Source organism: Carcharodon carcharias, chromosome 14 (assembly GCF_017639515.1).
Source record: "Carcharodon carcharias isolate sCarCar2 chromosome 14, sCarCar2.pri, whole genome shotgun sequence".
Classification (NCBI taxonomy): Eukaryota; Metazoa; Chordata; class Chondrichthyes; order Lamniformes; family Lamnidae; genus Carcharodon; species Carcharodon carcharias.
This window is the reverse complement of record NC_054480.1, coordinates 128503341-128526622: the sequence shown is the minus strand read 5'-3', so window position 1 is coordinate 128526622 and position 23282 is coordinate 128503341. Positions and strand designations below refer to the sequence as shown.

At 42.9% G+C, this 23282-nt stretch overlaps 1 protein-coding gene across 1 annotated transcript; it reads left to right on the top strand.

Annotated features, from left to right (window-relative positions):
* Nucleotides 1–1915: 1915 nt before the first annotated feature.
* On the top strand, nucleotides 1916–22211 carry LOC121286993 (nuclear receptor 2C2-associated protein). Its single transcript, XM_041204402.1, has 5 exons — nucleotides 1916–1981; nucleotides 10397–10487; nucleotides 17590–17695; nucleotides 21249–21316; nucleotides 21845–22211. The coding sequence occupies exons 1-5, from the start codon at nucleotides 1944–1946 to the stop codon at nucleotides 21965–21967; spliced, it is 426 nt and encodes a 141-aa protein (XP_041060336.1). The 5' UTR covers nucleotides 1916–1943; the 3' UTR covers nucleotides 21968–22211.
* Nucleotides 22212–23282: the final 1071 nt, after the last annotated feature.

Below are 23282 nucleotides of genomic sequence, written 5' to 3'. Positions count from 1 at the left end.
ATTCAGAGTTTCACCAAAATCACAATATCCCGTTAGTTGTTTTAATTTCCCCACGTATGTAGCAGTGATCTCCCCCAGGGCTCGATTCCACAAATTGAACCTGAACCTCTGCATTGTGACTGAGGACTTGGGTTGAAAATGTTGCTTAAAGAGGTCCACTAATTCACTGAAAGTCTTCAAATCAGGGGCACTGGGGGCCATCAAGCTTCAACTTAAACTGTGGATCTTGTTCCCACAATACTCAGGAGAATCACTCCCCTCTTTTCCTCCCCCATGATTTTGTTGGCTTGAAAGTAGAACACAAGACATTCTATATATTGAGACCAGTCGTCTGTGGTTGGCTGAAAGGGATCGATTCTACCAAACTGTGGCATCTCAGATGAGTATATCTTTTTAATTTTCTTCAATTCTCACAATCACTGGTGAGGGACAGCACCAGTTCTGATTTATCCTCGTCACCAGTTTGTTATGGAGTTGATTTTCTGGGCAACTTTTCTTGGTGGAAACATTGATCTTTATTTACAAGACAGCAACAGCAGCTACATGTGTGCAGCTAACTCTATAACTAAAGAAGAACTCTCTCCTAGAGGTTCCCCATGCCACTAACTGATTGGTTTACACAGATCATGTGATCTTACAACCCAGGATTATTCTTAAAGCTACAGTCCTACATTTATTAGAATTATAATTACTACACCAGACTAGGGGATAGATCAATAGAGAAGCAGTGGCCGACATTTAAGGGGATATGTCAGAATACTCAGGATAAGTATATTCCTACTAAGAAGAAAAATTTTAAGGGAGGACCTACCATCTGTGGTTAACTAAAGAAGCTAATGAAAGCATCAAACTTAAGGAAAAGCATATAACTGCACCAAGATGAGTGGCAGGTCAGATGATTGGTCAGAATATAAAGAACAGCAGGGAATGACTAAAAGGCTAATCAGGTGAAAGAAATTAGAGTATGAGAGGAAGCTAGCTAGAAATGTAGAAGTGGGTAGCAAGAGTTTCTACAGATATTTAAAAAGGAAAAGAGTAAGTAGAGTGTTGGTCCTCTAAAGAGTGACAGTGGGGAGTTAATAGTGGCTACACTTCAAAAAATACTTAATTGGCTGTCGAGTACTTTGGGTGTTCCTCTAAGTGCTTAATGCAAAGTGTTTTCCTGCTCCTTCCAGCTTCAAAAAAGATTTAGATGCTTTGGAATCTTTTTTGAGCAACCTTGAATCAGAAACTTACAGATTCAAGTCGCACACTCTGAGTTATGGGCATAATCTGGGTTGCAGTGCAATAACTGTGGGAATGTCTATGTTGGTTTTTTTTAATAAAGCGTTAAACCGAATGCCCATCAGTCTGGATGCAAAAAAAAGACCCTATGGCACTATTTTTAAAGAACAGGAACATTCTCCCTTGCCAACATCTATCCCTCAACCAACAGCTCTGAGAAAATTGATTCACAGCTCTTTACCTCAGCGCTTTGAGGAACCTTGCTGTGGACAAATTGGCGGATGTTTTCATCTCCATAACAACGGTGACTAATTTAATTCATTGGATGTGAGGTGCCTCAGTATGTTGTGAGGCAGCATTAAGCCACTCTTTAAATATAAGTCCCTTGATCCTTGGATAAAATATCTTTACTTTGCCCTCCTCAAATGCAGCCCAGAAATCCTATTAATAAAGAATTCTATTTGTAACAAATTATTATTGGTATTAAAGGTTCAAAGCATATTGAAATATATTTAGTTAATTTAGAACCTGCTCCTGTCTATAGTATATTAGTACAATATGGATAATGCCAGGTTTTTGTTGTGCAGTTTGCACCCTGAGTGATTGACAAGTTCACCAGGTCAAGCCTCAACCCGCTTTACGGCGCTTGCCCGAGGTGTCGTGGAACCGCTGCCAACACCGTTGTGAAATGTCGGCGGGCGGGACCGCTTTACGGCAAGATGGCGGAGTCGCTGGTGTGTGAGGAGACGGGATGCAGGTCAGGGGGGAATTCAGGGAGAATGGAGACTCCGGGCCCGGGGAGCGATAACTCCGGGGGGGGGGCACGGAACCTCAGCCCAGCCCAGCCCAGCCCTGGAGAGGGAGGGGAACCTGTGGTTGTTTTGGGGAAGGTTTTCCTGTGATTACCAAGGGCAGGGGTCCATGTTGTTGCTATGGGTCAATGTGATTACTATAGTGAGGGTCTGGGTTGTTGCTATGGGTCAATGTGGTTACTATAGAGAGGGTCTGGGTTGTTGCTATGGTTCAATGTGGTTACTATAGAGAGGGTCCATGTGGTTGCTATGGGTCAATGTGGTTACTATAGTGAGGGTCTGGCTTGTTGCTATGGGTCAATGTGGTTACTATAGAGAGGGTCTGGGTTGTTGCTATGGGGCAATGTGGTTACTATAGAGAGGGTCTGGGTTGTTGCTATGGTTCAATGTGGTTACTATAGAGAGGGTCTGGGTTGTTGCTATGGGTCAATGTGGTTACTATAGAGAGGGTCTGGGTTGTTGCTATGGGTCAATGTGATTACTATAGTGAGGGTCTGGGTTGTTGCTATGGTTCAATGTGGTTACTATAGAGAGGGTCCATGTGGTTGCTATGGGTCAATGTGGTTACTATAGTGAGGGTCTGGCTTGTTGCTATGGGTCAATGTGGTTACTATAGAGAGGGTCTAGGTTGTTGCTATGGGTCAATGTGGTTACTATAGTGAGGGTCTAGGTTGTTGCTATGGGTTAATGTGATTACTATAGTGAGGGTCTTGGTTGTTGCTATGGTTCAATGCGGTTACTATAGAGAGGGTCTGGGTTGTTGCTATGGGGCAATGTGGTTACTATAGAGAGGGTCTAGGTTGTTGCTATGGGTCAATGTGGTTACTATAGAGAGGGTCTGGGTTGTTGCTATGGGGCAATGTGGTTACTATAGAGAGGGTCTGGGTTGTTGCTATGGGTCAATGTGGTTACTATAGAGAGGGTCTGGGTTGTTGCTATGGGTCAATGTGATTACTATAGTGAGGGTCTGGGTTGTTGCTATGGTTCAATGTGGTTACTATAGAGAGGGTCCATGTGGTTGCTATGGGTCAATGTGGTTACTATAGTGAGGGTCTGGCTTGTTGCTATGGGTCAATGTGGTTACTATAGAGAGGGTCCATGTGGTTGCTATGGGTCAATGTGGTTACTATAGTGAGGGTCTGGCTTGTTGCTATGGGTCAATGCGGTTACTATAGAGAGGGTCCATGTGGTTGCTATGGGTCAATGTGGTTACTATAGTGAGGGTCTAGGTTGTTGCTATGGGTTAATGTGATTACTATAGTGAGGGTCTTGGTTGTTGCTATGGGTCAATGCGGTTACTATAGAGAGGGTCTGGGTTGTTGCTATGGGGCAATGTGGTTACTATAGAGAGGGTCTGGGTTGTTGCTATGGGTCAATGCGGTTACTATAGTGAGGGTCTGGGTTGTTGCTGTAGGTCAATGTGGTTACTGTGGAGAGGGTCTGGGTTGTTGCTATGGTTCAATGTGGTTACTATAGAGAGGGTCTAGGTTGTTGCTATGGGTCAATGTGGTTACTATAGTGAGGGTCTAGGTTGTTGCTATGGGTTAATGTGATTACTATAGTGAGGGTCTTGGTTGTTGCTATGGGGCAATGTGGTTACTATAGAGAGGGTCTGGGTTGTTGCTATGGGTCAATGTGGTTACTATAGAGAGGGTCTGGGTTGTTGCTATGGGTCAATGTGGTTACTATAGAGAGGGTCTGGGTTGTTGCTATGGGTCAATGTGGTTACTATAGAGAGGGTCTAGGTTGTTGCTATGGGTCAATGTGGTTAATATAGAGAGGGTCTAGGTTGTTGCTATGGGTCAATGTGGTTACTATAGAGAGGGTCTAGGTTGTTGCTATGGGTCAGTGAGGTTACTATAGAGAGGGTCTTGGTTGTTGCTATGGATAAATATGGTTACTATTGAGAGAGTCTGGGTTGTTGCTGTGGGTCAACAAGGCTACTGTAGAGAGGGTCTGGATTGCTATGGGTAAATGAGGTTACTATAGAGAGGGTCTGGGATATTGCTCGGATCAATGTGGTTGCTATGGAGAGGGTCCATGTTGTTGCTATGGGTCAATGTGAATGCTATGAGGAGGGATGCTTTGCTCACCATGGACGGTGCCGGGGTTACAGCAACTTCAAGTTTAAGAACATACGAAATAGGAGTAGGAGTAGCCCATATCGCCATTGAATCTGCACCACCAGTTTCAACTCCACTTACCCACCCACTCCCCATATCCCTTCATTCCTGAGAGACCAGAAATCTGCCTATCTCATGTATAAATATATCCAATGACAAAGCATCCACAGGTGTCTGGGGGAGGGAATTCCAAATATTCACAGCCTTTGAATGAAGAAATTGCTCCTCGTCTCTGTACAGAATAATCAACCCTTTATTCTGAGGCTGGCCCCCCATGTTCTAGATTCCCCAGCTAGGGGAAGCAACTTCTCTGTGTTGACAACCTGACAACCTTCAGAATCTTGCAACTTTCAATGAGTTCACCTCTAATTCTTCTAAATTCTAGAGAGTATAGGTTCGATGGACAATCCTCTCATCCCAGGAACTAATTTAATGATTCTTCACTGTACTGCCTCCAAGGCAAGTATATCCTTCCTTCAATTTGCAGACCAAAACTGCACACAGTTCTCCAGATGTGGTCTCACCAAAGCCCTGTATCATTGTAGCAAGACTTGTTTATTTTTGTACTCCAGGTCCCTTGCAATAAAGACCAACATGCCATTTGCCTTCGCTGTATCTGCATCTAACTTTCCATGTTCCATATACAAGTACACCTCAGTCTTTCCGAACATTTAAAAGTTTCACATCTTTTAAAAAATATTCTGCTTTTCTGTTTTTACCAGAGAGAATAACTTCACACTGCCCCCTATCATACTTCATCTACCACTTTATTGCCTACTCACTTAACCTGTCTATATCTCTCTGCAGCCTCTTTGGGTCCTCCTCACAACTTACATTCCCGCTTCACTTTGTACTGTCAGCAAACTTCCTTCGGATGATTAGGGATGGGCAACAAATGCAGACCTAACCAGCAACACCCACGTTCCATGCAAGGATAAAAAAGACTTAGGTACATTACTCTCAGTCACAGAATTATTACAGTGCAGAAGGAGGCCATTCAGCCCATCTTGCCTGCACTAGGTCTCCGAATGAGTCTTTTCATGTAATCGTTAATATAGATTGTAAATTGCTGAGGTCCAGCAGCACTCCACTAGTCACAGCTTGCCAATTGAAAATTCTCCATTTATCCCTAATTTCTGCTTCCTGCCTGTTAACCTGCATCCATGTAATAGGTCATCCCCAAGTCTATGAGCTATTTTCTTGCTTATTAACCTTTTGTGTGGCACCTCGTTTAAATCCTTCTGGAAATCTAAGTATACTACATCTAGTTCCCTTTTATTTACCCTAATAGTTGATTACTCGAAAAACTCATAAATTAGTCAAACACGATTTCCCTTTCGTAAAACCACATTGACTCTGTCAGACCATACTATGACTTTCTGAGTGCATTGTTAAGACTTCCTTAATAGTAGCTACCAGCACTTTCTGACAACTGATGTCAGGGTAATTGGTCTGTCGTGCCCTCTTTGTTGTTTCTCTCCTGTCCTGAATAGCGGTTACATTTACTAACTTCTGATCTGCTGGGAGCATTCCAGAATCTAGGGAAAATTGGGAAATTGTAACCAGTGTATCCACTATCCCTTCAGCTACCTCTTTTAGAAGTCTAGGATATAAGCCATCAGATCCTGGGCTTTTAGTCTCTCAAGTTTCTCTACTTTATTTCTGCTGTTATTAATTACTTTAAGCTCCTCAGTTGTATTAGCCCCTTGGTTACCTTCTGTTTCTGGTGTGTTATTTGAATCCTCTACTGAGACTCATAGAGGTCTATAGCACAGAAAAAGGCCCTTCGGCCCATTGAGTCTGCGCTGGTCAAACAAGTATCTAACTATCCTAATCCCATTTTCCAGCACTAGGCCCATAGCTTTGTGTGCCATGGCATCGCAAGTGCACATCCAAATATTTCTTAAATGTTATGAGAGTTTCTGCCTCTACCACCCTTTCAGGCAGTGAGCTCCAGATTCCCACCACCCTCTTGGTGAAAAAATTCTTCCTCACATCCCCTCTAAACCTCCTGCCCCTTACCTTAAATCTATGCCCCCTGGTTATTGATCCCTCCGCCAAGGGGAAAAGTTCCTTCCTATCTATGCCCCTCATAATTTTATACACCTCAGTCATGTCCCCCCTCAATCTCCTCTGCTCCAGGGACAATGACCCCAGTCTATCCAATCTTTCCTCATAACTAAAACTCTCCAGCCCAGGCAACATCCTGGTAAACCTCTTCTGCACTTTCTCTGGTACAATCACATCCTTCCTGTAATGCGGATTCCACAACTGCATGCAATACTCTAGCAGTGGCCTAACCAGCGTTTTATACAGTTCCAGCATAACCTCCCTGCTTTTATATTCTATGCCTCGGCTAATAAAGGCAAGTATCCCAAATGCCTTCTTAACCACCTTACTTGCCTGTCCCGTTACCTTAAGGGACTGATGGACACCAAGGTCCCTCTGATCCTCAGTACTTCCCAGGGTCCCACCATTCACCTTGTATTCCCGTGCCTTGTTTGTCCTGCCCAAGTGCATCACCTCACACTTATCCGGATTAAATTCTATTTGCCACTGATCAGCCCATCTATATCCTCAGGCTATCCTCCTCACTATTTACCACTCCATCAATTTTCGTATCATCCGCGAACTTACTGATCAACCCTTCTACATTCAAGTCTAAATCGTTTATATATACCACAAACAGCAAGTGACCCAATTTGGAACCCCACTGGACACGGGCATCCAGTCGCAAAAACACACCTCGACCATCAACCTCTGCTTCCCGCCTCTCAGCCAATTCTGGATCCAATTTGCAAAATTGCTTTAGATCTCATGTGCTCATATCTTCATTATCAGTCTCCCATGCGGAACCTTATCAAAAACCTTGCTGCAGTCCAAGTAGACTATGTCAAATGCATTGCCCTCATCTGCACACCTGCTCACCTCTTCTAAAGATTCAATCAGATTGGTCAGACATGACCTCCCCTTAACAAAATCATGCTGACTGTCCTTGATTAATCTCTGCCTCTCCAAGCGTAGATTAATTCTGTCCCTCAGAATTGCTTCCAATAGTTTCCCCACCACTGAGGTTCGACTGACTGGCCTGTAGTTGCCTGGTTTATCCCTTCTTCCCTTCTTGAATAGCGGTACCATATTGGCTGTCCTCCAGTCCTCTGGCACCTCTCCTGTGGCCAGGGAGGTATTGAAAATTATTGCCTGCGCCCCAGCTATCTCCTCCCTTGTCTCACTTAATAGCCTGGGATACGTTTCATCTGGGCCTGGAGATTTATCTACTTTTAAGCCTGCCTGGCCACTTAGAACCTCCTCCCTTTCTATACTAATTTCTTTAATTATATCACAGTCCTTCTGCCTGATTTCCATACCCACCTCGTCCCTCTCACTTGTGAACACCAACACAAAGTATTCACTTAGAACCCAAGTCTTCCGGCTCCGCACACAAATTACCACTATGGCTCTTAATGGGCCCTACTCTTTCCCTAATTATCCTCTTACTCTTAATGTACTTGTAAAATAACTTTGAATTTTCCGTTATTTTACCTGCGAATGATTTTTCATGCCTCCTTTCTGCTCTCCTAATTTCATTTTTAAATTCCCCCCTTCACATTCTATGCTCCTCTAGGGCTTTTGCTGTTTTGAGCCCTCGGTATCTGCCATAAGCCTGCCTTTTTCTCTTTATCCAATCCTGTATATCCCTCGACATCCAGGGTTCCCTGTATTTATTGGTCCCACCCTTTGTCTTTACTGGAATATATTGGCCCTGTACTTTCCCTATTTCCTTCTTGAATGAGTCCCAATGGTCTTGACGCAGATTTACCTAAAAGTAGCTGCTCCCAGTCCACTCTGGCCAAATCATATCTGATCTTATTAAAATCAGCCTTCCCCCAATTTAGAACTCTGCTTTCTGGCCCATCCCTGACCTTTTCCATAACAACCTTGAATCTAACGGAGTTATGATCGCCATCTGCAAAATGCTCCCCCGCTGATACCTCTACCACTTGCTTGGCTTCATTCCCTAAAATTAAGTCCAGGACCACCCCATTTCTTGTAGGACCTTCTACGTACTGGCTTAAAAAGCTCTCCTGGATACATTTTAAGAATTATGCTCCCTCTAAACCTATCACACTTATGACTAACCCAGTTAATGTTGGGGAAGTTGAAATCCCCCACTATTACTATCCTACTATTTTTACAATTCTCTGAAATTTGCCTACATATCTGCTCTTCTATTTCTCTCTGACTATTTGGGGAAAGGAGGGACAGACTCAAAATATTTGTTCAACATCTCTTCATTCCCCATGATACTTTCCCCTCTCTGCCTCTAAGGGACTATGGTATACCAGATTGCTGCTGATGGTCATACAGAGTGTGTATTAGATATCTGCCCCATTTTATTATTTCAAATAATACAAATTTAATTCTTTGCTGGGAACATTTTGTATAGCTGGCTCAGTTTATAAATACTCCACCCAGTGTGATACCGAGCCTCAAGGAGCAGAAAGCCCCCCTCTTCATCCACACACCACCCCCACCCCAGCCCACCCACCAAGCTCCTTCCCCTAGCCCTGGTGAGTTAGTCTGTCTCAGCTTTGTGGTTGTGCTGAAGGCTAAACAAATACCCTTTACATCCCTAGATTAGAGAGAGAAGCTGCTTGGAGTCCCTACTCCTTGTCATCATCCCGTCATCCCTGCTGTGGAAATGACCTCTTTGAGCATTGGTGCAGGGCAGCGGAATAACCTCAGTTTCGCTGCACTCATTTTTTAATTCGTCCACGGGATGAGGGCATCGCTAGCAAGGCCAGCATTTAGTATTTATTCCAGGTGGTGGTGGTAAGCCACCTTCTTGAACCTCTGCAATCCATGTGGTATAGGTACAGCCACAATGCTAACTTCTCTGTAGCAGTGTCATACAACTGAGTGACTTGTTAGACCATTTCAGAGGGCAGTTTAAGAGTCAACCACATTGCTGTGGGTCATGTACAGGCCAGACCAAGTAAGGACGGCAGGTTTCCTGCCCTGAAGGCCATTAGTGAATCAGATGGCTTTTTACAACAATACAGTAGTTTCATGATCACGATTAACGAAACCAGCTTTTTTAATCCAAATTTACAAGTGAATTGAATTTATATGTGCCAGCTGCTATAATGGGATTTGAACTCAGGTCCCCCCGAGTAGTAGTCCAGACCTCTACTAGTCCTGTAACATTACCACTGTGCTACTGCCCCCCAAATAATGCCCCTGAATTATGCCACTTCATCGAGGTACCAGGGGAAAAATTCAAAATTCCACACCCTTGAGGTTGGTAGAAAGTAAGGAATATAACCCGGATCAGTAAAGCTCTTTTCTTTTTAAATAGCTATTTATTTTATTACCACCTGTGTGGCATCTTGTCACCGTCACACATAACCATAGACTTGTACGACACAGAAGGAAGCCATTTGGCCCCTTGTGTCAGTGCCAGCTTTTCCCTGGGCAACACTAATCCCACTGCCCTGCATTTCCCTCTGCTTCAAATATTTATTAGATTTGCCTTTAAAAAGTGCAACACTTTCTACCTCAATCAGTCCCTGAGGTAAAGAATTTCATACTGCCAAGGCCTCTACATAAATCTCTCCCTTTGTTCTTGGTGATTGATGGGAGACAGATTTAACCTTGACACACAATCATGATGCCGTGTGTAATTGGCAGGTTCTGGCAATGCTGTCAAAATATCCAGTTTTGGACCAGTGGCAGCTCCATGTGGAGGTGCTGTGGCTAATGAGGTGCCTTTATTTATCCAGTGAATTTATTATAGCACTTGATCAGAGATGGGAGACTCAGCTTAACTTCAAAAAACCAGGCCAGAGGTGGGTGGAGGCTTTCCTTTGTAATGTGAGGGAGTGCTGCACTGTCAGAGGTGCCATCCTTTGGTTGAGGTATTAAACTGCCTTCTGAGGTGGACATAAAGGATCTCAAGGCACTGTTTTGAAGAAAAACCAGTGGTGTTCTCCCCTGGCCAATATTCAACCTTCAACTAAGATCCCAAAAACAGATTACCTGGTCATTATCACATTGTTGTTTGTGGGAACTTGCTTTCACAAATTGGCATTCTCTGCGTTGCAACAGTGACTGCACTTCAGAAGTATTGGTGGCTTTGGGGTGTCCTGAGATCGTGAAAGTTGCAATATAAATGCAAATCTTTCTTTATCATTTCTGACCATGTTATCAAGCCTGCGTTCTGTTCCTTGTCCACAGGGTGAGTTCTGTCCTTAACCGTAATGTGAAGCAATTTGGAAAGAAGTTCTTGTTTGACCATAATGAGGAGACCTGCTGGAACTCAGATCAGGTAATAATTGGAGATGGATTGGGAAGAGCTGGAATCCCAGGGAACTGTTTTACATTGGCTTGCTATGTTAGTTAACTTAATTTTTTTTTAATTTGCATTTCTGTAGTGTTGCTCACAAACTAAGGATGTCCCAAATAGTTTACAGCCAGTTAAGAACTTCGTGTCGTCACTATTGTAATGTAGGAAACACAGCAGCCAATTTGCACACAGCAAACTCCCGCAAACAGCATTGTGATAATGATCAGATTATCTGTTTTGTTATGTTGATTGTGGGATAAATATTGGTCAGAAACCAGGGAGAACTCCCCTGCTCTTCTTCAGATAGTGTTATGGGGTCTTTTATGCTCACCTGAGAGGTCTGACGGGGCATCGGTTTAACGTCTCTTTTGAAAGGTGGCAGCCCCAGTATCACGTTGGCCATCACTTGGAAGAAGCACTGATGATGGAAAAGGCATAGAATGTACTCTGGATGGGGACTTTGATGTCCGTCACCAAGTGCGGCTTGGAGATACCACTGCTGACTGGTCTGATTTACCCTGATAACACATTTCCATAGTACAGAGAATGAGGTGAGATGTGAAAGAGTTAAATAAGGAGGAACTATTTTCAGTGTCAAGGGGGCCAGTATACAGAGAACTCAAAAATTCAGGATAATTAGCATAAGAACCTGCGCTGAGATGATGAGAATTTCTTTTTTACACAGCGAGTTGTTGTGATCTGGGATGCACTGTCAGAAAAAGTGGTGGAAGCAGTTTCAATAGTGACATTCAGAAATTGGATAAATGTTTTTGAAAAGGATATAAGACTGTAGGCCAGTGGGACTAACTGGTAATCCTTTCAAAGTGCCAGCACAACCATGATAGCCAACCTGCTGCCTTCTCTGCTCTGTGATTCTGTTCCGAAACATCATCATTGCAGCTTCTGTGGCAGCCACCGAGAGGCGCAAGAGAGCAGCCGAGCTTTGACCTACCAGATCTTAGCTGAGAGGACATAAATCATGTTGTCAGTCATCGCACTTTAAATAAAATAACAGGAAATACAGAACAAGTCAGGCAGACACTGAAAAAGAAAAGGCAGTTTAATGTGTCCACTTTCCTCAGAATTTAAAATTAAAGGATAAATGAAGAGTGGAACAGAAATTTTTGAATTTGTTGACCAAATTGTTATGCTTTCTCAAAGTTTCATACACCTGCCCAAACTGCTGCTCATGTTTGGCAGCCCACACAAATCAGTTGTTTCCAGTTTCTCTGTGGTCTGTTCTGTTTTGAATTTAATTAGCCTGGAGTCTTAGAAAGAGCTTTGGCTGTTCTCCCACTAAGTTTCAAATCCTAATCCAAACAACTAAAATCTGTTTATATCAGCAATTTGAGATGTTTGTAAATTAATGAAGATTGTTAGTCTGCGACCTGATGTGTGGTACATACCTGAACAACCTATGAAGACAAAATTCTGGACACTCCTTCAATAAGAGATGGCAGACTGAGCTAAACTCAATAACTCACAGACCCTTTTATTTAACAGGACATTCTTAAATCAAGACATTTTAAAATTTATTCATTCATGGGATTGGAAGCATTTCTTGCCAGTCCTTGTGCAGAGGAGGTGGTGAGCCGGTGCAGTCCATGTGGTGAAACGTATGGAATTCCAAAATGTTGTCCCAGCGACAGTGAAGAAACGCAATATATACGCAACTTAGGAAAAGTATACTTCCTACCTCTCCCTCTGAATTCTCGCTGCATCAACATCCTGTTTTGAGGCCCAATTTTTTTTATTCGCCTTTGTTCAGAGGGCGTTTAAGAGTCAACCACAAGAGCCATCCTTACCTGGCCTGGAGTCACCTGTAGGCCAGACCAGGTAAGGATGGCAGATTTCTTCCCCTAAAGGGGCATTACTGAACTAAATGGGTTTTACAACAAGCAGCAATGGCTTAATGGTCGTCATCAGACATTGGATTCCAGATTTTTATTGATTCAAGTTTCACCATCTACCTTGGTGGGATTTGAACCTGGGTCCCCAGGGCATTACCCTGGGTCTCTGGAATACTAGTCCGTGACAATACTACTATGACACCGCCTCCCCTTATTGCAAGCATCACTCCCCGAGGGTATGTTACTTTGCTTCATTTTAAAGATTCATGACATCTAGCTCCAGTCTTTGTTCAGTGGGTCACACTCTCAGTCAGGAGGTCATGGATCCAAGTCCCACTCCAGAGGCTCGAGCACAAAAATCTAGTCTGTGGTACTGAGGGCATGCTGCACTGTTGGAGGTCAGCTTTTAGAAGAGTTGTTAAGCTGAGAACCCATCTGCCCCCTCAGGTGGATGTAAAAGATCCCATGAAATTACTGTAAGTTTGGTCTAAAATCTAGTACTGCTTGCTTGTAATTTAGCATTTTACTTAAGTGTACTGGTTTTAAGTTTTAAGTTTCTTAGAGGCTTGGGCAGAGCTAGTCAAGCAATTGAAACCCTCTGCTGGAGAGCAAGTGAGATCAGCAAATTAGGTAACTGGCCTAATATGGTTCAGTGACTGCCAGATTCATCTGAACCTCAAAAATATAAATTATTAATTAATAACTAAGTACCCTGTCATGGAGTGCACTGGCACAGAGTGGAAGTACTACGAGTTTGGTGAGGAGGGGAGGGAGGTGCTCATTTATTTTACTTTACCTATCTTCCTCAGCCTGCAGGAGACCAGGATTTGAAAAGCTGCACGAGGGCTGAGTTTTGAAAACATCCAAGAGTGACAGGAGAAACACAAGTTCATTGGTTGGTGAGAAACTGCAATTAGGTCTTTGTGTAGCTGAAAATTAGAAAACACACTTTTTAAAAAAGGAGTGACTTACATTTCAATAAGAAACACAAGCAATAGGGAAGTAAAATTAAGTCAAAGCCAGGTAAAATAAAGTAGTGCAAGTAAACCAAAGTAAAGTAAAGTTAACATAAGGAAGATAAATTGATGCCATGGCAGGACAGCTTGGTCGTGTGGAAAGTGTGCCCTGTCATATGTGGGTAGGCCTGGATGCTACTGCAGTCCTAAGCGACCACATGTGCAGGAAGTGTCACCAGCTGCAGAACCTAGAGCTCCGGGTTTCGGAGCTCAAGCAATGGCTGGAGTCACCGTGGCGCATCTGCGAGGCTGTTTTGGATACTGGTAAGGGTGTTGTTTTCTCAGAGGAGTGCAGTCAGAGCCAAGTTTGTGGCACCACCGACGGCTCTGCTGTACAGGAGGGGAGGAAGAAAAGGGGCAAGCAGCAGTGAAAGAGGATTCATTAGTTTAGGGAACAGATGGGTGTTTCTGTGTCCTTAGATGTGATTCCAGGATGGTATGTTGCCCCCCCCCACCCCCCGCCCAGGATGTCACAGAGTGGCTGCAGGATATTTTCCTGGGGGAGGGTTGTCAGCCAAAGGTCATGATCCACGTTGGTACCAATGACTTAGGTAGGAAAGGGGATGCGGTCCTGAAAGCAGATTTTAGGGAGCTAGGAAAGAGATTGAAAAGCAGTAATCTCAAGATTACTGCCAGCCTCACATGCTTGTGAGCATAGGAATAGGAGAATTGAGCAATTGAACACATTGCTGGAAAGCTGGTGTAGGAGGGAGGGTATCAGATTTCTGGCATTGAGACCAGTTCTGGGGAAGGTGAGACCTGTACAAGCCGGACGGTCTACACCTGAACAGGACTGGGATGAATATGCTCACGGAGAGATTTGCTAGTGCTGTTGGTTTAGGAGAGTGGAGTTTAAACTAGATTGGCCAGGGGCTGGGTGCCTGAGGGCAAATTGAGAGCAGCACACGGAGATGGAGAATTAGTGAGTGACCCTGAAAAACAAAGGAAACATAGGTTAAAAAATGTACAGCACAGATTTTAGCAGTGTTAAAAAGTGAATATCTAAATGCAAGGAGTATAGCAAATAAAGCCAATGAGCTGAGGGCACAGATAGACACATGGCAACATGATATCTTCGTTATCACAGAAACTTGGTTTAAAGAGGGACAAAAATGGCAGCTCAACATCCTTGGATAGAGTTTTTAGGCAGGATAGAAAGGGGGATAAAAAAGGTGGGGTTTCGCATTATTGGCTATTACAGCTGTGAGGATGGATGATATACTAAATGAAGCATTAAATGAGGCCATATGGGTTGAGCTCAGAAATAAAAAAGAGTTTGCTCGGAGTGCACTATAGACCCCCAAATAGTGGAAGGAAGTTAGAAGACCAAATATGTAGGCAAATTTCTGAGCGCAAAAACAATAAGGCAGTAATAATTGGAGACTTCAACTACCCTAATATCAACTGGGATATGAAGTTCACAGAGGGCACAAAATTCTTGAACTGCATTAAGAAGAACTTTTTCAGCCAGCACATAACAAGCCCAATTCTAGATTTAGTCTTAGGAAATGAAGCTGGGCAAGCGAATGAAGTAGCAGTGGGGGGATCATTTTGGACATAGTGACCATAATACAGTTAGATTTAGCATCATTATGGAAAGAGACAAAGATAGAACAGGAGTAAAAGTTCTAAATTGGAGGAAGACAAATTTTACAAAGCTGAGAGGTGAACTGGCGAAACTAGAAGGGAAAACGGTATCAAATCAAAAGGTATTTAAAAGCGAGATTCTACAGGCACAACGTATACATGCCCCCACAAAGGAAAAGGGTGGCACTGCCAAATTTAGAGTTCTCTGATTATCCAGAAGCACACACGGTGCGATAAAGCAAAAAAAAAAGAAAGCTTATGATAGTTACAAAATGTTTAATACTGTAGAAAGCCTAGAGGAGTATAGAAAGTACACGGGTGAAGTAAAAAAAGAAAACTAGGAAAGCAAAGCGAGGATACGAAAAAATATTGGCAGGTAAAAATCAAAGAAAATCTAAAGATGTTTTGCCAATACATTAAGAGCAAGAAGAATAACTAAGGAAAAGGTAAGGCTTATTAAAGATGTACATCATAACTTGTGCGTTGATGCGGAAGATGTGAGCAGGGTTCTCAATGAGTACTTTATCTCTGTCTCCACTATGGAGAGGGATGATGCAGACATTCTAGTTAATGAGGAGCAGTGTGAAATATTAGATACAATAAGCATAATGAGAGAGGAAGTACTGGAGGGACTGACATCTTTGAAGATGGATAAATCACCAGGGCTGGATGGATTGTATGCCCGGTTGTTAAAGGAAGCCAGAGAGTCAATAGCAAATGCTCTGAGAATCATTTTCCAAACCTCACTGGATATAGGTGAGGTGCCAGAGAATTGGAGGTCTGCAAACATTGTACCAATATTTAAAAAGGATGCAAAGCATAGGCCAGAAAATTATAGGCCAGTCAGTCTGACTTCAGTGATGGGAAAACTACTGCAGTCAATTCTGAGAGACAGGATAAAGTTAGTTGGAAAGGCACGGCTTGATCAGGGATGGCCGGCATGGTTTTGTTAGGGGGGGATTGTATCTTGCTAACTTAATACAGTTTTTTGAAGAAATAACAAGGAAGATTGATTAGGATGGTGCAGTGGATGTTGTCCATATGGATTTTAGTAAGGCATTTGACAAGGTCCCACATGGCAGACTGGTCAGAAAAGTGAGATCCCATGGGATACAGGGGAAGGTGGCAGGTTGGATCCAAAATTGGTTCAGCAGCAGAAAACAAAGAGTAATGGTCGATGGATGTTTTTGCGAATGGAAAGCAGTTTCCAGTGGCGTTCCACAGGGCTCAGTGTTGGGGCCCTTGCTGTATGTTGTAAATATTAATGATTTGGTCTTAAATGTGGGAGGCATGATTGGGAAATTTTGCAGGTGACACAAAAATTGGCTGTGTAGTTGATAGTGAAGTGGATAACTGTTGTCTCCAGAATTATATCAATGGTTTGGTTAAGTGGGTGAAAAAGTGGCAAATGGAATTCAATCTGGAGAAGTGTGAGGTAGTGCATTTGGGGAGGGCAAACAAAGCAAGAGAATACTCAATAAACAGGAGAATATTGAGAGAGGTTGAGGAAGTGGGAGACTTTGCAGTGCATCTCCAAAGGTCCCTAAAAGTAGCAGGATAGGTGGATAAGGCAGTAAAGAAAGCATATGGAATGCTTTCCTTTATTGGTCGAGGTATAGAATACAAAAGTAGGGATGAAATGCTGGAACTGTATAAAACACTGGTTAGGCCACAGCTGGAATTTTGTGTACAGTTCTGGTCACCACATTACAGGAAGGACATAATTGCTCTGGAGAAAGTACAGAGGAGATTTACAAGAAAGGGCTGGAAAATTGCAGCTGTGAGGAAAGATTGGATAGGCTAGGGTTGTTTTCCTTAGAACAGAGGAGGCTGAGGGGTGACCTAATTGAGGTGTACAAAATCATGAGGGGCCTGGATAGGGCAGCCAGGAAAGACCTGTTTTCCCTATCTGAGGGGTCAATTACCAGGGGGCATAGATTTAAGGTGATTGGTAGAAGTATTAGAGGGGACATGAGGAAAATCTTTTTCACCCAGGCCTCTGGACTTCATTGCCTAAATTGGTGGTTGAGGCTGAAACGCTCAACTCATTTAAAAGGAATCTGAAATGCCTGTAACCTGCAAGGCCTCGGACTAGGTGCTGGAAAGTGGGATTAAAAATGAGCGACTTTGTTCTTTTTTCTCTTTTGTTGGCTAGTGAACGATGGGCTGAATGGCCCCTTTCTGCGCCGTAGCTTTTCTATGGTTCTAATCTTGGAAGAGTAGTGTTCTTTCCAGCATCTATCACTCAATAAATATAACTAAAAGCCAATTATCTGGTGATTGTTACATTGCTATTTGTGAGAGCATGTTGTACCCAATTTGGCTGTGAACCTTTCTTATAGTTACAACAATTCAAAAATATTTAATTAGCTGTGATGCGCTTTGGGACGTCCTGAGGACGTGAAAGACACTATAGAAATGTAAGACTTTCTTTAATTGATGCATTTCTGATTTGTTTTCTACCAGCTCTGAATTATTAGCTTACCTTGCTCTTTCAGTCTCGGCCTGCTGTGCAGTATTGGTTTTTATTATCAAGACTTGTGCATTTGTGCGTGTTTTTTTTTGTCTCTATTTTCAGTGATGCTTTCTGTGTTTTACCCCCACCAACCCCCTACCCCTGCCATGTCTTAGGGCACCTGCCAATGGGTGATGCTTGAGTTCCCTCAGACTGTAAAGGTGACTGAATTACAGCTCCAGTTCCAAGGTGGATTCACAGGCAGAACATGCAGACTCGAAGGTAAACTCAGGCTGAACCATAATCATATTCAGTCTCTCATGAAGTTCAGCATCTCAGCCGGGCCTGATTCTGCCATCAGCTGACGGCCTCACATCACAGCATAAGTCCCTGGACAGAGAGTGGGAGCAGTAACACCAATTTACTTTTTCCCTTGATCCACCTGCCTCTCTATTCCAGAGTTGCTGAGACCAAGGAAACGCAGCAGTCAATTTGCACAGCAAACTCCTACAAACAGCAATGTGATAATGAGCAGATAATCTGATTTTTGTGATGTTGATTGAGAGCTAAATATCGTCCAGGACGCCAGGGAGAACTCCCCTGCCCTTTTTCAAAATAGTGGCATGGGATCTTTTATAGAAACTAGGAGCAGGAGTAGTCCATTCGGCCCTTTGAGCCTGCTCCACCATTCATTATGATCATGGCTGATCATCCAACTCAAAAGCCTGCTCACGCTTTCTCCCCATACCCTTTGATCTTTTTCACCCCCCCACCCCCCACAAAAACTCTATCTAACTCTTTCTTGAAAACATACAATGTTTTGGCCTCAACTACTTTCTGTGTAATGAATTCCACAGGCTCACCACTCTCTGGATGAAGAAATTTCTCCTCATCTCAGTCCTAAATGGTCTAGCCCATATCCTCAGACTGTGACCCCTGGTTCTGGACTCCCCCACCATCGGGAACATCCTTCCTGTACCTACCCTGTCTAGTCCTGTTAGAATTTTATAGGTTTCTATGAGATCCCCCCTCATTCTTCTGAACTCCAGTGAATATAATCCTAATCGACTCAATCTCTCCTCATATGTCAGTCCCGCCATCCCAGGAATCAGTTGGGTAAACCTTCGCTGCACTCCCTCTATAGCAAATACATCCTTCCTCAGATAAAGAGACCGAAACTGCACACAATATTCCAGGTGTGATCTCACCAAGGCCCTGTATAATTGCAGCAAGACATCCGTGTTTCCTGTACTCGAATCCTCTGGCTATGAAGGCCAACATACTATTTGCAGCCTTTACCACCTGCTGCACCTGCATGCTTACCTTCAGCGACTGGTGTACGAGGACACCCAGGTCTCATTGCACATTCCCCTCTCTCAATTTATAGCCATTTAGATAATAACCTGCCTTCCTGTTTTTGCTATCAAAATGGATAACCTCACATTTATCCACATTATACTAAATCTGTCATGCATTTGCCCACTCACTCTTGTTCAAATCACACTGAAGCATCTCTGCATCCTCCCCACTGCTCAACCTCCCACCCAGCTTTGTGTCATCTGCAAATTTGGATGTATTACATTTAATTCCCTCATCTAAATCATTCATATATATTGTGAATAACTGGGTCCCAGCACCGATCCCTGCAGCACCCAACTAGTCACCGCCTGCCATCCGGAAAAAGACCCATTTATTCCTACTCTTTGTTTCCTGTCTGCCAACCGGTTTTCTATCCATCTCAATACACTACCCCCAATCCCATGTGCTTTAATTTTACACGCCAATCTCTTATGTGGGACTTGGTCGAAAGCCTTCTGAAAGTCCAAATAAACCACATCCACTGGCTCCCCCTCATCAACTCTACTAGTTACATCCTCGAAAAATTACAGTAGATTTGTCAAGCATGATTTCCCTTTCGTAAATCCATGCTGACTCTGTCCAATTCTGCCACTGTTTTCCAAGTGCTCAGCTATTAAATCTTTTATAATGGACTCTAGAATTCTCCCCACTACCGACATCAGGCTGACTTGTCTATAATTCCCTGTTTTCTCTTTACCTCCCTTTTTAAATAGTGGGGTTACATTAGCTACCCTCCAATCTGTAGGAACTGTTCCAGAGTCTATAGAATCTCGGAAGATGACCACCAATGCATCCACTATTTCTAGGGCCACTTCCTTAAGTACTCTGGGATGTAGATTATCAGGTCCCGGGGATTTATCGGCCTTCAATCCCATCAATTTCCCTAACACCATTTCCCTACTAATACTGATTTCTTTCAGTTCCTCCCTCTCACTAAACCCTGTGATCCCTAACATTTCTGTTATGTTATTTGTGTCCTCCTTTGTGAAGACAGAACCAAAATATGTATTTAGTTGGTCAGTCATTTCTTTGTTCCCCATTATAAATTGTCCTGTTTCTGACTATAAAGGACCTACATTTATCTTCATCAATCATTTTCTCTTCACATACCTATAGAAACTTTTACAGTCAGTTTTTATGTTCCCTGCAAGCTTACTCTCGTACTCTATTTTCCCCTTCTTAATCAATCCCTTGGTCGTCCTTTGCTAAATTCTAAACTGCTCCCAATCCTCAGGTCTGTTGTTTTTTCTGGCCAATTTGTATGCCTCTTCCTTGCATCTAATACTATCTCTAATTTCCCTTGTAAGCCATGGTTTGGACACCTTTCCTGTTTTACTTTTGCGCCAGACAGGAATAAACAATTGTTGCAGTTCACCCATGCGCTCTTTGAACGTTTGCCATTGTCTATCCATCATCATCCCTTTAAGTAACGTTTCCCAATCCATCTTGGCCAACTCGCACCTCATACCATTGTAGTTTCCTTTATTAAGATTCAGGACCCAAGTTTCAGAATCAACTATGTCACTGTCCATCTTGATGAAGAATTCTATCATATTATGATCGCTCATCCCCAAGGGGACTCGCGCAACTAGATTGCCAATTATTCCTTTCTCGTTACACAATACCCAGTCAAGGATGGCCTGTTCTCTCGTTGGTTCCTCAATATATTGGTCCAGAAAAATATCCCATATACACTCCAGGAATTCCTCCTCTACGGTATTGTTACTAATTTGATTTGCCCAATCTATATGCATATTAAAGCCACTCATAATTACAGATATTCCTTTATTGCATGCGTCTCTAATTTCCTGTTTAGTGCCATTCCCAACATCACTGCTACAGTTTGGGGGTCTATATACAACCCCCACTAATGTTTTTTGCCCCTTAGTGTTTCTCAGTTCTACCCATACAGATTCCACATCGTCGGAGCTAATACCTTTCCTCACTATTGTGTTATTTCCTCTTTAACCAGCAATGCAACTCCATCGCCCTTTCCTTTTTGTCTGTCCTTCCTAAATACTGAATACCCCTGGATGTTCAGTTCGCATCCCTGGTCACCCTGCAGCCATGTCTCCGTAATCCCAACTATATCATACCTGTTTACATCTATTTGCGCAGTTAATTCATCCACTTTATTGCGAATGCTCCTCGCGTTAAGGCACAAAGCCTTAAGGCTTGACTTTTTAACATTACTTGTCCCGTTCCCACTATTTTTCACTGAGGCCCTGTTTGATTCTTGCCCTTGATTTCTGACTATCACTTTTTTTACATCTATCTGAGCAGGCAGCTGGAAGCTCGGTTTAACATCTCACCTGAAAGACGGCACCTCCGACAGTGCAATGCTTCCTCAAGACTGCACCCGAGTGTCAGACTTGGTTTTTGTTTATGCCACAATCTCAACAGCATTACATTTTTCCATGGTTTTACACACATTGCAACTAGCTCCATGACTGAATTTATATATCTTGTCTCTTAGGTGGCAGAAAGGAAGCCAATTGGGTGAAAATTGCCGACTTCTACCCCGAAGACACAAATCGCCTGCAGATATCCTTCAGAGACTTTGAGGCAGTAATAAGTGATTTAGCAACACAGTTAATTTTTGTGTGTTATGATCTTTTGTGTGAGGACTAGGGCTGCCATTGGAGGAACTTAAGATATTGGAGTTGGACTAGGCCATATGGTCCCTCAAGCCTTCTCCAACATTCGGTAAGATCATAGCTGATCTTCTACCTCAAGCTGACTTTCCCAGGCCTTCCCAATATCTCTTGATTCCCTTAGCACCCAAAAATCTATCGATTTCAGCCTTGAATAGACTCAACGACTCAGCATCCACAGCTCTCTGGGCTAAAGAATTCTAAACATTCAGAATCCTTTAAGTAAAGAAATTCCTCCTTATTTGGGCCGTGTGGTTGAGTTTAAAATGCTGGATAGTGCTTTTACCCACACATCAATCAGCTGTGCTCCAGAATTGCTTTTTAATGAATGAATGTTTACATTTCTGGACACTGGAAGGAAGTTTGCTAAATTATTCTTCATCATATAAAATGTATTCTTCCTTAATCTGCAACTCACAGATTCTCCATCCGCGAGGAATCCATCGCTGATAAATTAAAAATCATATTTGAGAAAAGCACGGACTTCTTTGGAAGAATTGTTGTCTATCACCTTGATGTTCTTGGTGAAAAATTGTTGTAACGTATCTGATTACACTCACCTACTGGAGAATAGAAAGCAGCTGGAGTTGGGGATTCCCAGTCACACTATCAGTGCCTCGTGATGTATAAACTCTAGTGTGATGCATCGCCTGGTTTTCGCTAATTCAGACTGAAACTTGCCTTGGATCAGTGAGAGGGGAAGAATTTTCTTTTTGACAAAGATACGGGAAAAGTGGCTGGATTAATGGTATTGAAAATATAAAATAGCACACATTTTTATCACAGTTTATCATACCTGATGTGTTCAGAAATTAATTTACTTTTGGAATCCAGTGACCATTATTATAGAGGCAGCATCCTGCACAGCATTGTCCCACAAGTAGCAGTAAGATTAAGATAATGTGAATCTCTGTTTTGTTATTGGATGTGGAATGTTGGCTGGAGAACTCCATGCTGCTTCTCCACAATACAGAAAAGGGCAGTGGGATTTCTTGCATTTCCCTTGCACAGTCCATTTTTAATTGCTCCTTTCGGACTGAAGAGTTAATTTGTTTATAACCTTTCCTCTCATAGTTCAGTTCTCTGGCACTTCTCTGAATCTAGTGACTGTTCTCATTATAATCACTTAACTCACAATATATTCTGTTGGTAAAGTAGAGCTTATCTCTTTTAAGCTAACTTATATTTGTAGAGACATATCCTAGGATCAATTAGAGGCTCATTCCTATCAGGCATATTCAGAGGTCAGCTAGAGACTTAATTGCTCCTAGGCATGCCCAGCAGTCACAATTGTCCAGGGGTTCTGAGGCCAGTTGAAAAGACTCATAAGACCACCTTGGAAGTAATTTCCACAGACATGACCACCTATGTGTTTTCATCAATTTAGATTTCTCACCATACATTGCCACATCTGTTAAGTCCTGAAAAACATAGTGAACAGTATCTAGGCTTCAATTCTTGGTTCAGTTGGTAGCACACTCAGCTGAGTTAGAAGATTATGGGTTCAGACCCTATTCCAGGGTGTAAGCAACCTATTCTAGGCTGCCACTTGGGTGCAAAACCAAGGGAGAGCTGAATTGTCGGAGGTGCCATCTTTCGGATACGGTATTAAATTGAGGCACCATCTTTTTGTTCAGGGCGGACATCAGCAATCTCATGGTAGTATTCCAAGAACAGGAGGAGTAATGGACCCTTGACCAAAACATTAAAAACTGATCAGATTTTATTTCATTGGCGAAATCTTGCTGTGCACAAATTGGCTGCTACGTCTGCTGTGAGACAACAGTGGCTCTGAACTGCTTTGAAACATCCTAGGACCGTAGTTGCAGTATCATTATGGTTATGTTATTAGACTA

Excerpts from the sequence above, each read along its gene's own strand:
- LOC121286993 (XM_041204402.1), top strand. The coding sequence starts at position 1,944 with ATGGCGGAGTCGCTGGTGTGTGAGGAGACGGGATGCAG. Across the intron at positions 1,982-10,396 it reads TGTGAGGAGACGGGATGCAG|GGTGAGTTCTGTCCTTAACC; the intron begins GTCAGGGGGGAA and ends CCTTGTCCACAG. Across the intron at positions 21,317-21,844 it reads AAGACACAAATCGCCTGCAG|AGATTCTCCATCCGCGAGGA; the intron begins ATATCCTTCAGA and ends TCTGCAACTCAC.